The 17,280-nt window shown below is 39.8% G+C and overlaps 1 protein-coding gene across 2 annotated transcripts in view; it reads right to left on the bottom strand.

Annotated features, from left to right (window-relative positions):
• CDKAL1 (CDKAL1 threonylcarbamoyladenosine tRNA methylthiotransferase) overlaps nt 1-17,280 on the bottom strand; it is a 424,960-nt gene that overhangs the window by 223,176 nt on the left and 184,504 nt on the right. For both annotated transcript variants that reach the window (XM_074146151.1, XM_074146152.1), the window contains exon 9: nt 14,122-14,225. In XM_074146151.1, the coding sequence (XP_074002252.1) occupies nt 14,122-14,225 (104 nt within the window). The remainder of the gene's footprint in view (nt 1-14,121; nt 14,226-17,280) is intronic.

Raw genomic sequence — 17,280 nt, 5'->3', positions numbered from 1 at the left:
TGGCAGCTTTCTGCACTAACTGCACCAGTTTTGCAAACAAATTACGAAGTGTGTGCTAGGAAAGTGTTTGGCATAGTTTCTTTTATCAATTAAAAAAAACAAACAAACAATGAAGTTCCTTTGTATCTGAATAACGTCATCAGTAATTCCATCGCATGGACATTCTCAAGTGGTTTCATGCAGGCATATAAAACCCAAAATCCTCAGTCCTTTGCAGCTCTCTTCCAGGTGTGTGGGGACTCTTAAAAGAGAGTCAGTTGCCTTTTCATACTCCATACCAGCTGAAGCTCTGACAGAAGAGATAGACAGTCCCCACATCAATAAACCACGCATGAACAACTGCAGAGTTGGAAGAGGGTACCAAAACGTCAAGTGGAGCTCCATGACTTTCTGTTCCAGTTTGGAAACATGGGAGTAGACTAGTATTCCTGGAGGCATGAGTAGATCACAGGGTGACTATGAGCCACCAATGTGATACGGGCAAATGCATTCTTCTGTATCAGGCAAGATACTTCTGTATCAGGCAAGATACTTCTGTATCAGGCAAGATACTTCTGTATCAGGCAAGATACTTCTGTATCAGGCAAGATACTTCTGTATCAGGCAAGATACTTCTGTATCAGGCAAGATACTTCTGTAAAAAAGGCAAGATACTTCTGTAAAAAAGGCAAGAAACTTCTGTAAAAAAGGCAAGAAACTTCTGTAAAAAAGGCAAGAAACTTCTGTAAAAAAGGCAAGAAATGTGCAAAGCCCTGGTAAAAACTCATTACAGGTATTTCTAATTCCTCATGTTCAAGAAAGATAAAAATCTGTCTGGGGTGAAGGCAGACAAAGACTAAACAGATGATTAGGGGCACGGAAGGTCTATAGAAGAAGATGACTAGAAGGAGCAAGACAAAGGCTGAGAGGGCTGCCATCACTTTCCAGAAAGGTAGCAAGGATTACAGCCAAAGAAGGAAAAGAGCTACTAAAGTGCAAGAACAAAGATGGTCAAGAACATAAACCAATTCAGTACTTCTTTCTAAGAGGAAGACCTCACCTTCAACAGTACAGTAGCAAATGTCCCTTGGTGCATTCCTAAGGAATGGTGAGGGAATCATGCATGCTCTCTATGTCTCTGCAGAGTTCATGCAGAAGGAAGCGAACCCTGTCTTTCATCTCTGGCATCACCACAACTAGATGAATGTATACAGCAGAAATGCCCTTACTTACATTGTCTGAATGTACATACCAATTTTGGCACCAATGTACAAAATTACAAGAATAGTACCTTCCTTCCTCTTTCTGGAAGAATAAATACTAAAGGAAAAAGAGATGTCCCATGCTTTCAGATAAGATCTGAACATCTTCCCACAGAGTGAGGTAGGCAAATAGCTCTCAGAAACATTGAAGTCACCAATGAGCTCCGAAAGCTTTACCCTGTGGCTGAAGCATGTTTCATATCCTGTATAAACATGGCCAACTGCACAGCTCGGTTTCAATGGGAAAATGAGATGTCACGGTGATGGCAGCAACGGGTTATTTTCACAGCTTGGAAGAGTCATCATTTGAGTCATCATTTGTCTGGCTGTGCTTTGGGCACAGATCCAAATGTTCTAGGTCTGAAAATGCCCAACTTCTCCACCACACCAGTGTAACATCTTCTCCCTTTTCAAAGCCTGTGTTATTTCCACGTCAGTCTATTGGCACCATCCAACCCAACCCATGGCTCTGGTTATACTTAGGCTTTCCGCCAGGATGTGGCTGCCAAAATCACCCCCCTTGTGCCTCCAGAAAAGGGTTTGTGTCCAGGCAGATCAAGTCCCTGGCCCCCCTCACTCCATGACCTCATGGATGCTGGCTCTGGTGCAGAGAGGGGACAGCTAATAGGGATGGTCTCTGGGCTGCAGGGTTGGTTTCTGCCCTGGCCTGAGAGAAGAGCGACAGACCTAGGTTTGTCCATGAGAACTGAGTGGCAGAGGACGTCAGGGACACCCAGCAGCTGTGCACAGTGCATGGCCATCAAGGGTCATCCCCCTGGACACAGGGACTGCCTCGGGGCCAGCAGCCCAAAGGCCTTCCTCTGAAGGATGCTGGGCAGAGGGGCAGTGGGCAGGGCTGGACATGGGGGGCCCCATCACCCCTATGCCACAGTGCCACCACCCGGCAACGCAGCAGTCACAATGTCCCGGGGGAGGATAAACGGGGCATCTTCCCTTGGGACAGAGCTGGCCTGGGGGCAGCCTGCAGACATGCGAGAGGAAGTCCTTGAGGAGCTGGTAGAATTGCTTGGAGGGGGTTGAGAAAGGAAGACCAGAGGCTGGAGGAGGCTGCTGGAGATGAGAAAAAACAGCAACAGCAGGAGGAGCTTGAGGCTACTGGGCCTTTTCAGTGCAAGAGCAGTGGCCAGACCAAGGGAATGCCTTCTTGAGGAGCACTGCAGAGCTCACCATCCTCATTCCCTGCAGAGCCAGTGAAAACAGCTGTAAGAAATGGGATGCAGAGATGTTGCCAAGGATCTCAGCGCTTTGGAGAACACACTGGTGTCCTGCCAGGTATGGGAAGGATTCTTACCCGCAAGGTCCATCAGGCCAGGGGCATTTGGCCACTGTCAGAAGGCCCTGAGATGGCTCCAGGCTGAGAGAGAATAGGGCTTGGGCTTCTCCTGGGAGGCATGACCAGCCTGTGGGACAAGGATTCATAGATTCATAGATTGGTCCAGGCCGGAAGGGACCTCCAAAGGTCATCTAGCCCGACCTCCCCGCAGTCAGCAGGGACACCCCCAACTAGACCAGGTTGCCCAGGGCCTCGTCGAGCTTCACCTTGAATATCTCAAGAGAAGGGGCCTCAACCACCTCCCTGGGCAACCTGTTCCAGTGTTCCACCACCCTCATGGTAAAGAATTTTTTCCTAATATCCAATCTAAATCTCCCCTTCTCCAACTTAAAACCATTGCCCCTCGTCCTGTCACTGCAGGCCTTTGTAAACAGACCCTCCCCAGCCTTCCTGTAGGCCCCCCTCAGGTACTGGAAGGCCGCTATGAGGTCTCCCTGGAGCCTCCTCTTCTCCAAGCTAAACAACCCCAGCTCCCTCAGTCTGTCCTCATAGGAGAGGTGCTCCAGCCCCCTGATCATTTTGGTGGCCCTCCTCTGGACCCACTCCATCAGGTCCATGTCCTTTCTATATTGAGGGCTCCAGACCTGCACACAGTACCCCAGGTGAGGTCTCACCAGAGCAGAGTAAAGTGGCAGAATCACCTCTCTGGATCTGCTGGCAACACTTCTTTTGATGCAGCCCAGGATGTGATTGGCCTTTTGGGCTGCGAGAGCACATTGCCTGCTCATGTCCAGCTTCTCGTCAATCAGCACCCCCAAGTCCCTTTCCTCAGGGATGCTTTCTAGGATGCAGGTCTTGCTCACATGCTCAGGGAATAGCCGATCGCCAGCACCGGGGTCAGGAAGGAATTTTCCCCCGGGGCAGATTGGCACCGGTTCCTGGGGGTTTTTTACCTTCCTCTGCAGCATTGAGCATGACCACTTGTCAGGGCTCCTCTGGTCCCTTTTGGCTAGATTCCTGCCTGCTGCTCATGCACCACAAAGATGGCCTTCCGTGCCCTGCAGCAGCTGAGGGGGAGGAAGGCTTTTTTTCCCCTCACAGTGGGATAGCAAGTGTCTCTGGGTTTTTTTGCCTTCCTCTGCAGCGCTGAGCACAACCCCTTGCCAGGGCTCCTTTGGGCCATTTTGGCCAGGTGCCTGCTGCTCCTGCTCCACGAAGGTGGCCCTGGTGCCCTGCATGCGGGGGGAGGAAGCTTTCTAGACTCCCAGGGTGGCCCCCAGGGGTTACTTCTTGTTCTCTGTAGCAGTGAGCACAGCCCCTTCTCCCAGCTCCTCTGGGCCATTTTGGTGAGGTTCTTCCCTGCTGCTTTTGTACCTCCAAGGTGCTACTTGTGCCCTGTCTCATTCCAGCTCTCTTTGTCATTGCAAGTTCATACCAGAAGCGAGCTCCCTTCTTCCTTGGCTCTGTTTTTCCAGGGGTTCTTGCTTGTCAAAAAACAGCCTGTGCTTGGAAGGTGGAGAATAGAATAGGTTATGCTATGTTATGTATATGGTTCTGCATGACAAGCTATGACCTAGGTCTGAGGGCTCCATCCAGGAGAGCAGGTCTCTGCAGTGCAGGTCTCAGGCCCGTCCAGGAGAGAGGGTCAGAGACAGGCACACCTACAACATCGCTCAGGCAGGGACCAAAGGCCCCTAGCTGAGCTGAGACACCACATTCCCTGGGCCCTTGGTGGAGATGGTGGGAGTCCGAGGGGAGGCCCGTTCCAGCCGTTGAAGCTCATGAGCATCCCCTTGACAGAAGTAGACCTGCACTGCTCATATGCTCTTCTTCAGACATTTATGGTTGGCCACTCTGGAGATAGAGTACTGGGCCAGATGGTCCTTTGCTCTGATGGAGTACTGTTGTTCTCTGGCTCCTTTGTTTTAGCATGTTTTTTCCAAGCAAAACAGCTCAGGCATTTCTCAAAGTACATGGAGACAAAGAAATTCATGGGGAAATGAACAGGTATTGCTCACCTCAAAAAGGTTTGCAACCATTTAGTTCCAGAGCACTTCCTGCTTCAAACTGAGGGCTTGATCTTTGAGCCTTGCTAGTGTCAGAGATGTGGGGGTTTTGCCATCCTGTGGAAACGCAGCTAAACTAGATGAACACAGAAGACCTTCAAAAACTGTAGTTCACACATGCTTTTTGCAAATCTAGTCAGGTGGTCAAATACTCTTGAGATGATCCACAGCTCTCACCCCCATCAGAAGGTAGATGCCTCCTTCCCACAAAGTGACCGAGCCAATGCCTAGGATGGGACATGATAATGCATTCGATCCCTTCTGCTAGCGCAGGGCTGGGAAGAAATGTCACCAAAAACTTCCTCAGCATGTACTGATAAGGAAATACGGAGGGAAGAAGAAGAAGAGAACCTAATTGAATGAAAGAGTTGAGTTGGAAGTAACCTACAACAATGATGGAGTCCAACTGCCTGGACTCCAGAGGCTGACTTTGGGGCTGACCAGAGGTTAAGGCATGTTATTAAGGGCGTTGTCCAAGTGCCTCTTCAACACTGACCGGCATAGGTCAATGAATGTTGACCAGCATCAACATTGACCACCTCTCTAGGAAGCCTGTTCCAGGGTTTGAGTATCCTCTCAATAAAGAAATGTTTCCTCACATCAAGTCTGAACTTCCTCTGAGGGACGCCATTTTGAGCCAATCCCACATGTCCTGGTACTGGATCCCAGGAAGAAGCGATCAGCACCTTCCTCTCCCCTTCCCCTCCTCAGGAAGCTGGAGAGCAATGAGGAAAAAAGCTAGACGCCAATAATTTAATTCAACTGCCCCTGCATTTCTAAACTAAAATTTAAAATTATGCAAAGAAACCTTTTATGCAACCAGATACGCTCAAGACAACAGAAACAACTGTAACATGTTGGTTAATTTGACAGTATAAAAGAAACACGTACCAAAAATATGATAGGGAATTTCTTTCTGAGCCAAGAGGAAAGCTCACTGGACTTCTAATTTTTTTTTTACTTAAATGAAGCTTGAAAATATCTACAATAGTGTAATTTACTACTGAAAAGGCATCTTTTTATCCTTTTAAGTCTCTCTTTGCTATATGATGTTAGTTATATGTGTTTAAATATCTGTTACACAGCAGTTTTTACATACCTAAAGACATTGTTTCTAATCACTACTGATGGAATATAATTATACCTTTTTCTTTCAGGATTATTAGAAAAGATTACATGGGGCCACAAAAAGCCAGTTCATTACTCTATCCCATAGAAATGACAAGCTGGTACCAAAATATTTATCTTGGCCTAAGTATTCTGTGCATTAGCAAAGTCAGCAGGAAAAACTTAAAAACATTCATAAGGCAGAAAAGACAATACAGAAAGAATTTTAATAAACTTAACAACAACAAAAACCTAGCTCTTTAGCTACAGCCAAAAAGCACAAAAGAATGAAGAGAAGTTGTTTATCAAAGGGTCTCAAATACAACAGTCCAAGCTCCCTGGAATGCAACTTCAAATTATACTTCAGGAACAATATTAGAATAAACCCTACTTTTCCTAGAAGTCAGTAAAAAGGCTGAGAGAAAAGGTTTATCTTAGAAAAACACTGTCACCATTCTCCTTTGTCACTCCAAAATAAATAAATAAATAACCCAACATAAGAAAACACTATGCATAGTAAAGCTGGGTATGAACCAAGTTTATGAGTGATATGGAAAATTCTGCTCTCCCAAAAAATTCAATTGGAAAGGATTTTAAAAATGGTATGGGGGTTGGGTTTGGGGTTTTTTAAGGCTAAGGAGTTTGTTAGAAATTATTTCCATATAAAATTTTTCTGTCTTACACATTATAATCTAGACGTCACAAAATTGATTCTATAAATCAGAAAATACAGAGGCAAAAGCATTTAGAAAAGAAGATTCAAGAATTACATTATACAATGCTAAAAGGAACACTTTTAGCTTTTTCTCTAAACTTTGCTGTTGAATTCAATACATTACTGTCAAAAATTCAGCATTTTGAGAATTTGATATTCTGATAGAAAATAATTCCATAAGAAAGCTTAAAACCAATTATAATAGGCATGGACTTTATATTCTTACAAGGTCATTCTTGCTGTGAAAAGAGAGTAACTCAAAGCCAGTATATGCTACACCTTCAACATATCATTTTGTGTTAGATATTAAGTATGGGGGCTTTTTCCTTTGGAAGTTTTTATTGGGTAATGCATAGTGTGACTTAAGTATGGGAGAACTCAAGAAACAGCCAACCAGCAGCACAGTTTTATGCTTCTTCCTTCCATTCACCTTACAAGAAAATTTTGTTTGGCTTTTGCAAGCCCTTTTGGAGGTGTTCAAAATGTACTAACATTCACTTTCTCACTCTCAAGCTTTCTTTAGAGTGGCTAAAGCAGTAAAAAAAGAACAAGACAAGGTTTGCATTTACAGGTAAAATCTGCCTTTATCTTTGCTTCCATTCCTGCTATAAAGGACACAGCATGGAAAAGTGCCTTAAGCTCAACTTTCTTAATCTTATACTCAACTTTTTGTTATGCTGCCTTGGGGAATGACTGGTAAATAATACTAAAAATTTTGCTTTTCTAAAGCTTTTTTTGATGAACAGAAACAGACGCTTGCCACACTTTAGCTCACAGCTTTTGGGGAACAAGCATAATTTCTGTATTGAAACTATCAAACTTTCAAAAGGAAATAAAATTTTAAAAATTTAACAGAATTTCAAAATCATGGAATATTTCACATAGACCGAGAGTGAAATGTTTCAGTGTAAACATTTTCCACAGTAAACCATTCCCTTTAAAAAAAAAAAAAATTATAAAAAAATCACCCCATTCGCAAGTGCTATATGTGGTTTCAGAACTGAGCTATATTTTGAAAGCCAAGGGATACTTTGCAAACCAAACAAAACATTTAAGTAGATCCAAATATTTAATTCAATCCAAAATGAAACAAGCCCTTTTATTCTGAGAACAACCAAGCAAACATATTTGAGTTCTATACAAAGCAGATTTCCTAATCTTGCCAAATGACCATTGAATTTCAAAAAGAAAACAAACAACAAAACAACACTTCTAAAAGACATGTCCATCTAATTCAACTAATTGATTAGTTGTCTGCCATTGACATGATATAGTTAAGTTTTTCTTGGTATGTAACAAGATATATATAATAAAGAGGTTTTCTTCCCCTTTCCTACACAAAGCACACTCCATTCTATCCTTACAACAGTCATAGTCTTTGACTATGTGTTTGACCCATACAGCACAGACTCAATTTCAAGGAGTTGCCAAGAATTTTCAAGCATAACTCCAGCAGAAATTAATTAACAGCCACAAAATCAACACCAAGTATCAGTTTTCACATTGGCAAGATTTGAACTTATATGAACAATGGAAACCCAGTTCCCAGGTATCAATAGGTAACATCAGTGCACTTTTTTTTTTTTATTTAACTTGTTATCCAACAGGTTTCTCAACAAAGTCTCTTCATCACATGGCTAGTATGGAAGAAGAATTAGTTTTCTTCTGGGACTGTTGCAGAAATTGGTGAATAAAATTTAGGACAAAGAAGCACAAGAAAATGCTTGACTTCTGATAATGCTGCTAGGCTAAAAAAGAAAATTATCACTGTGGGTTTAACAGATACGTATATTTATTTGAGGTAACATTGACACTAGGAGGGCAAAAATATTAGTAACGAAGGAATTAAGATCAGTTAAGAAAGCTTTCCTGGAGCATGCTTAAGATCATTAACAAAGGCCGTATTGAAACCAGGCTATCTCGCATCAAGATGAGACCTGCACATACAACAAGTCCTCTCTCTACAGTCTTAGTTTCTTCCCTAGAAGGACCCTGAGTACACAGCCCAGGTATCCATCTGGGAGTCCCTCACAGCATGTTCAAAGACCAAATCCACTACCAAGAAGACAGCCTAAGCATCCTAATTTGGCACTGCTTCTGCCAACTCATGGGAAACTAAAAACATTGCCGATACTTAGCATCTGTCCTTAGACACATAGAGAGAGCTTCCTGGTAGTGGTGCAGGAAGAAACCCAGTTATCAATGAACAAAGCAGAAAGTCTTGACAGCACTTCATCAGAACTACTAAAACCAGAGATCCTTAGCAAAGCTTGCAGTGATCTGAAAAGCTCTGGAAACCAGTCACATTATATAAAAATCAATCCTTATCATTATACATAAACATCTGTTTACAGTAATACTTTTAGAGAGAGAGAAATATTTAACATTAATCTCCTTTAAACTCTCAACACTTCAAGATCTACAAGATTAGGGATAATTGCTTAAGACGACTAATGAAAGACGAGATTCAGAGTATTCAGAATCTTCATTTAGATAGCTCCTCTGCTTTGAAATGCTACACTTTGTCCAAGATTTCCTAAACAGAAGCATTATTCAGAATTCAACACCATGCATGCCAGTGAACCATCATGCAAATAATGGAATAAAAATAAATTTTATTTTGCCACTGCAATTATTCATCCAGAAGTAATTGTTCCACATAGCTTGAGGATACGAGAACAATGTTTCCCAACAGGACTTAACTTTCATTTGAGCTCCCTTGTTGCTACCATGAAATAAGCTAATATAGTAGCAATTATACAGTGTATATTTTAATAGCAGTATATTCCCTGCCTTCTGCAAGAGGCATGCAATGCTAAAGAAGTATTATTTTGTACTGGTGCATGCAGAAGATCTTCATTCTAGTTTAGAATGAAATAACAGCTAATTCCATAAAACTATTTATATTTTTAACTTAGTTTGCTAAAGCAGCAAAAAATGTTGGCAATATAAAGCACTATGGTGGCCCAGAAAGTCTCTCACAATATGTAGTGTTTACAAATCACCAGGTAGCATTATCGGTTATATATCTTTTTATGGTCACTAAAAACATATTTAAAAAAAAAAAAAAAAAATCCATTTTAAAGTCTTGCAATTTAGTCAAAGCTATCCCAGGACACCACTCCACCCAACATTCAAAGCACAGGCTTGTTTAACTTCTGTATCTCCTTGGAACACTGTTCATCAATGGCAGCTACCCCAGCCTTCCACTTCATAGACTAAGCAAAACCACATTGTTATACGTGAAGTAGCTTTTGGAAGGGAAGAAAGAGCTCTCTCATAACTGCCAATGCGATTCCCTAAAATACAGCACTGAATGTGATACAGCAAATTTTGAGAAAAACATACTACTAAATTGATGACACAATGGAAGTGCTGTACTATCAGTTGTAGAAAACCTCTTCGCATAAACACCCTCACAGTGAACCATTGTTCTCTACTCAAAGACCACTTTACTATATTTCCCAATACTTTTACTTGCTGTCTTAGACAAGTCTGCTATATAGAGGGATTTGACAAGGCTGTCCATGTAAAAAAAAAAAAAAAAAAAAAAAAAAGAGACACAACTACTTACTAAAAGTTGAAATTTACAGAAAAAAACCCATTAAAGTTAAAAAAGGGAAAACCTCAATAGTCTACTTTCAACTTCAGATAGATTATTTTGCTAAAGAAATTTTGTGAATTACTGAAGTTATGTCAGTCGTAACTTCAAAACTACTACAGAGGTCAGACAGGAGACCTGAACCCATACAAAGTATGTGAACAAACTTAATTTCAGTACACCTTAACACTCGTCCAATGCGTTATGAAAGTATGCAGCATGTACTAGAAACCTGCAACACTTAGTTTGTGTGGACATTATATTGAATTTAAGATACTAAAATAAAATACAAAAAGAAAAAAAAAGTGTATTTCACAGGTTGGAAGGGTCCAAGATACAGGCTGATATCTGTTCAGTCATAATGATTTCAGCCATCTCATTTTAATCAGTTGATTTAAATCAAATTTATGCTTATACAAATAATCTGAACATGCATGTAAATTACTGCAGCTTTGTCATCTGCTGTCATCTAGTTGCCACTCTCAGCAGAATATTAAATTTTGCTTTACAGAACTGACCAAAAACAAAGGTTTGGACCCTAAAATACCCTGAAATAAATGCCTACTTACCTACACAAAGTATGCAAAACTCTCAAAAGCCAGCAGGTAAATAAAGTCACAGAGCTAAATTTTGACTAAAAAGCCCAAGAGTTTCAAAAATCTGAAGTCATCTTGGAGACAAACATCAGAGAGTGATGACGGTGAGACACCACTTTACAGCTCCTGCCACAAAGATATCATATTATCATGTATCGTTTTATCAGCAGTCCCAGACTGGTCCACCGACTACTTGAAATGGGTTGCAGCCGAGTAATGCAGTGTATACTACAGCTTAGAAATACTTCCTACATGGAGCCATCCTACCCAGAGGCTGCGGTACAGAAGCGCCTGAAGAAAATTTCTTCAGTGCCTGAAGGTAAATTATTCACTGTGAGGGTGGTGAGACACTGGAACAGGTTGCCCCGGGGAAGTTGTGGCTGCCCCATCCCTGGAGGTGTTCGAGGCCAGGCTGGACGGGGGGGGCTTTGAGCAACCTGGTCTAGTGGAGGTGTTCCTGCTCATGGCAGGGGGGTTGGAACTCGATGATCTTTAAGGTCCCTTCCAACTCTAACCATTCTATGATTCTATGAAATTGGGAGTATTTGATCACAACACTACAGCCTGTTCTGTCAACATGCTGCTGCTAGAAATACTGTTTCTAGATGGCAACTGCAATCTTGTCACAGTATGATCACCTGAATAAAGCATTTTAGAGAGCTTTTTTGTGCTAAAACGTAAGGACCTGTAACAAAACATCCTCAAACACAGCTCTTTTAATTCATTTTCAGTGTGTTCCACAATTGAAATATTCCACCTTTGGGGCCTATCAAGTCGTGTACTGTAAGAATATATACAGACAAAACACTGCAAATTACTTCAGTCTCCCTTTTCTTACATGACTTGCTCATGCAGTTATATAAAATCATCACACACTGTTTTGCTGCTGTTCTTCTAAGACACATCAGTTCTCCCATGAATAATTCCAAAGGTGGAAAAACTTTTCATCACACATCTGTACCTCTCTGTATTTTTCACTACAGCTTCAGCAACACATCTTCCGAGAAAACAGAAGCGATTGTTGAAGAGATTGTGGCTCAGTAGCACAGCAAGAACTTTAATAATGACTTTGAATTGCTTAAGTCTTTCACTAGATTGATGAAGTTTCTGCAGCCCAGCTGCAGCGAGCTGGCAGTAATAAATTCTCCATACACTGCAAACTAAGTATCTGACTATTTCATGCTCATTCCTAAGCATGTGAAAGCTGGAGGCAAAGCTTGTCATTTAACAACTCAGTACTTGCTTCTTTCCTTATGTCCTCTAACAGAGGTACCAGTGTAAGGCCAAACAAGAATAGAAATCCCTGGAGATGCCTGCTGTGAGACACGTCATAGGATTTCTTCAAGAAATTTCAAAACAATAGCTTAAGGGCAAGTTTTTCCATTAGAAATCAAGTTATTTTGAAAGAGTCAATATTTATAATAATGGCCACAGTACAACAGATGAATTGAATTACTGAGTTTTTCAAGCCAAATGTACAATACTTGGAGTTCAAAATACTTTACAAAATTTCACATTTACTGTTTGCAAAGACAAACAAAACTCAAAAGTTTTCCTTCTGGTTATATCAAGCAAATATATCTTTATGTTAATTTTATATGGACTTTCTGGCACATAAATACAACTGTAACAGGACAGTTACAGACAGCCTGATTTTTTTTTTCTTTCCATACATACAATAAATCTAAATAAAGTGTGAATAGGTAACCTAAGTAAGACCATAATCCTGACTGTATTACCCATATCTTCTCTTTGTCATATTCCCTTGCTGAATTCTTCTAAGTTTCTTTAGAACATTTCAACAGCTATATACTGCTATCAGAATAACACTATTCTTATGCTACTAATAATATAAAAGTACTTCAGAGTTATACCTGGATGAAATGAAAGGAATGTTGTGTTCCTTTTCCACTTACACATCTTGCTGTCACCAGGGATTTATCTTTGTCTGGTAATTACTGCATAATAATAACCATAACCATCAAATGGCAGCTTTTCTCTTACCCAGCGACTACTTACCAATTTCAAAATCATGTCTTGTACTATTGAAAACTTTTCGCTTTCTGAAACATGTTTCCTGAACTGCTTCTCCACCAAAACAAGCAGTGTATTTATACATCTTGTATTTCAGTTACTGAACATTTCATAATATGCATACAGGTTTTAGAAACTTGTCCTACTAAAACAAGAAATCTGAGACATGACAGGATTCCTACCTATCGTAACAGCCAATCCAATTCACAGCAACAACAGCATTAATTGTACAAACCTAAGTGGTAGGAGAAATTTTGTGCCAATTATAAACAAGCTTCATGGAAGAAAAGAGAGGAGCTTGGCTTCTAACAACAGCAAAAGAACAAGACATCTAAAATCTTAAGTGAGAACTTTCTGTATGGACAACGTAGAATGTAGAATTTGTGAACGTGGGCTTTGATTAGAGAAAAAGGATTCTTCCTTGCATGCTACTGATATAAACAGCCACAAGTTCATCACTGACCTAAATAAGGTTCATTAAGGATCCCTAAACAAGGATGGTTTTAAAAACGTGTTGAATCACTGGAGACCTACTTAGTAGAACAGCTGCAACACTCAAATCCATAAGTGAAATCCAATGCACGTACTGTTTGTACATACACAGAGGATGCGACACATGTTGTATTTATTGCTATACTTTTGATTCAAATTATTTGATACAAAGATGGAGGAAGAGGTTATACCTGAATTACCTCAGTATTTTTTAAATATACATTTAATCCTTCAACATGGCACACAAACACAAAAAACCACAACACCTGTGCCTTCACAGAGATTGCATCAGAAATAAACACTGGCATTATTTGGAAATTTGTATTTTTGAAACACAGACAAAATTTACATATAAAGAACAAATATAAAGGTACAATAAAGCTATCATAACTACCAGGTGTACAAAGGTTTTAGGCAGATACCAGAACAGAGTATTGTACTGCAGGAAAAACTTTTGGTATTTGGTTGGATCCATGTGAGATTACAAACATTCTTAAGAGCTGATAAACTTTGTATGGCTCTCAAACATCCCAGAACTCCCCCAGGAAATCCATTACCAGAAAAAGCAATGTATCCTTAAACAGGGTTTCAAGAACCCTAGGTAGGTTCATGAAATTTAATTTTATTTGTTGAGTGAAAAAAATTATCATCTTCCCTTTAAGAAAGCAGAGATAGAGTAGAATGACCAAAAATTACAGTTTCCCCATCATCACAACAAAATGCTTGCATGGAACTTCATTTTAGCAAGCCTAAAATCAAAATGAAATACTCCTCATGGTAGGACTACATCTTGTAAACAGTGCAGTGGCACAAAACATAATGAAAGCATGGCTTTCTACTGCAAAGGCAGCACCAGACACAGTTACGACTATTAAGAACGTCAATTACGGTAATTAAGGGCCATATTGCATCACCATCAATAAGATTTGGTACACTTCAGAGGCTGACTTTTATTGTAGGGATAAAACTCCTTACCTTGAAAAGACTGCTTGGCTCTGTCCACTAGTTCTTCAATTGGATAACTTGCTAGATCTCCTCTGGCATGCTTAGTTTTGCAGTAGGTACATGCATTAAGACACCTGTTTAGAAAACAAAAGTACTCAGTTTCTAGCCAAGAAAGTCTTCATATGCACAGCTATATTTATTAAGTACATCTGGAAAAATGAGCTTTTATAGTTACAACCACAAAATAGTAGTATCCTGTTTTAAAAATAATTAAGTAGTGTGAGAAGTATTTTGTCTTCCTACCGTCTTAAAGTATCTTTTATCTATATAAAAGTATCTTTTTTCTATATAAAAAGTTGAAAAACGATCAGCGGAAACCACATACAAAAGCCAAGAGTGGGAATTTACATATTTTTAGAAAGCTATAATAAGGTTAATAATTGTTCATTACTGAAGATGAATCTCCATGTTTCCAATCCCACTATTACATTAAAAAATCCAACCTGAACAAGGAACTAAAGGAAAAAACATCCTGAAAGACTAAAAGCAGATTTTAAAAACAGTGTGTATTCTTGAAAACTCATTTGACTTAATTTTTCTTTCTTTCATTCGGCTTGTATAAACAAAACAAATAAGATAATGAGGACAGAATCACCAACTAGAAAAACAGCTTGGCACAAAAGATTGGGGAGCTAATGAAAAACTCCCATAAGAAACAGAAGAAATAATGCGGATGCTTTTAATTTACCTGACAATGTAGCAAAGGCAGACTAATTCAAAGTAAGAGGATGGAAAAATCAAACCAAACAACATCTCTCAACTCATTGTATGTTTTTCATGGATTAGCGTTTGAATCCTGGTAGTGCCATGAATATAATAAGCAGAATGTTTAAAGAAGTTGGTTGAAAATTGCCCCCCTCCCGCCTTTTTATGCCGATACTGCCCTACAGCCTTCTATATGTTAAAGCATGTAAACCTCTAAAACACCTATAAAACCAAAAAAGCCAATTATAATTATTCTTGAAAAAAAGTCCTGGGCTACCTGAAAAAATATGGGAAGAGTAGTTTTTCTCTGGTACTGCAATAAACTTGGTCACAAAGAGAGAATGGAAACATGCAGCAGGAAGCAGGAAGAAAGAACGGGAAATTATTCCCCCAATATTCACAGTATTATGTGGGATTGTTTCTAAGAGCTTTATTACTATGGTCTTTAAGTACAGCTTCAGGGGGCCTGTTGATTTATTTTGGGCTAGGAGCTGAAAGCTGGGATTTGGAGGCGGACTTTTTTTTTCCAAGTTTTGCTGCACCAATTAACTTATTCCTACTATAAAATAAAAATGTTGTGGAATGCCTAAATAATTTGGGTTTTGTTTTGGGGTTTTTTTTTGGTAGTTAAAGAGATTTTATAATAAAACCAAAATAAGACAGACTTGGATGTAACATAGAAAAGGACTGAATTTTAGAAAGCAAACTGAAAAAGACAAAACTTTTAAATGCTTTTCGTACCATATCTCTTAATTCCAACTTGTGAAAAAAAAAGTATCTTTTGGCCTACAGCTGACCAACAAAAGGATGCAGATTCCAAATACTTGTAGAAAAGCTGAACTAATCACTTTCCACAGATTTGAAAATTATCTATTCTTGAAAATATAAATTTAAACCAAACCATAAGTATAATAAAGCATCTGTAGCTGTTTTTTTTTACCCTAGTAAGACAGCTTCTACTCCAAGTTTCCAGCATAACAAATTATTCATATGCCCATGCTGTCACATACTCAGACCACAGACAAGTGGAAAAAGGCTGTTGGGAACTCCGAGAATCTGAGCATTGCCTGTTGCTAAGTGGCATTCACCAGCAAGTGGATCACCTAAAACCAGCCCAGTAGGTAAAGGCCTCCTTAAAAAATCAGTCTTTATCACAACTAAAGCTCAAATATGTAGGACTAAAAAGCCAACATGCTAGTTAAGTTGCAAAAGAGAATTTTGCTTTGTGTTAAACTGGAAGCCTTCTTCAAGCATTTCAAATTGGTTTGTAAATGTTAGTTTGTATTAATATAGGTCAAAGCTTTTTTGCACAAAGAAATCACAGACATTTATAGAAACAACTATTAATGTTCACTGTGCTTGTAATTACCAACACGTTGTGGATAAATTTTGCAGTGAGTCCAGAACAAAAAACACTAAGTCCTGGTTTTCCAACATACTTAACTGATTAAGGTACTTTGAATTATTAACCTTTTGCTTTGAATTATTAACCTTTAATCAGCTACTTGCCCAATACACAGAACTATTCCACAGCAAGGTAAAATATTATCCACAGATAAATTAATACCATGTGGCTAATTAAAAACTTTTTGAACATGTTACCAAAGTGAACGTCATCAACATTTTGGTCAAGTGCCTGAAATTTTGTTGTAGACATAGGAAACAGTGGTCTTCACATTGTTTAGCTCATGTGTGCTCATGTTGTGCATTAGACCAAGCAGACTCTTCATTTTCAAAACAGTAACACACTTAACATAAAAGGCTGCCCCTTACAGATGGAACTAATTATGAGTAAGAATACTTATGACACAGCAGACAAATAAAGACTTTCCTTCAGTGGGACTAATCAGTGGATTTCAGCAGCAGATGAGAATGAGAATGTAGATGTGAGGAGCAAAATCCGGCTTCCTCTTAGTGGGACTTGTGCCACTAAGTTTAGTGAAGACAGGATTCCACCCTCAGATATGAAAAGTGTAAAACATCTTTCATTCGAGGATCAGAAAACAGTTCAATTACAGACTGCTATGTGCCATTAGTGTGCTAGTCACTCACATTTAATGGGATTGACCAAGACCAGACATCTGTGAGCAAGATGGGAGAGCTGAAGAGCTGCAACAGCGTCATATGACAGAAGATCCCTGCTGCTCTGCAGGTGGTTAATTTTGGAGCAGGGGGGTGGTAATGCTCCTTAATTTCCTGAATAATCCAGTAAATTCTTGCTTGGTATCAACCTAATGAGCTGGTAAAAAAATCCCAACAAAACCAAAACCAAAAGCCCACAACCAAACCCAGTTCTAAGGTGGTCTTCTCCCAAATTAGAAATTTGCAGAAAGAAAGTAAAATATCATTAATCACAATTCAGTCGAAAGACTAATATCTGCCCTTACGAGATCTGCCTAATTATACAAATTCAAGATTTTAGGA

Source organism: Numenius arquata, chromosome 4, assembly GCF_964106895.1.
Source record: "Numenius arquata chromosome 4, bNumArq3.hap1.1, whole genome shotgun sequence".
NCBI classification, from domain to species: domain Eukaryota; kingdom Metazoa; phylum Chordata; class Aves; order Charadriiformes; family Scolopacidae; genus Numenius; species Numenius arquata.
The sequence above is the reverse complement of the archived record's forward strand: the minus strand, read 5'-3'. Positions and strand labels throughout refer to the sequence as shown.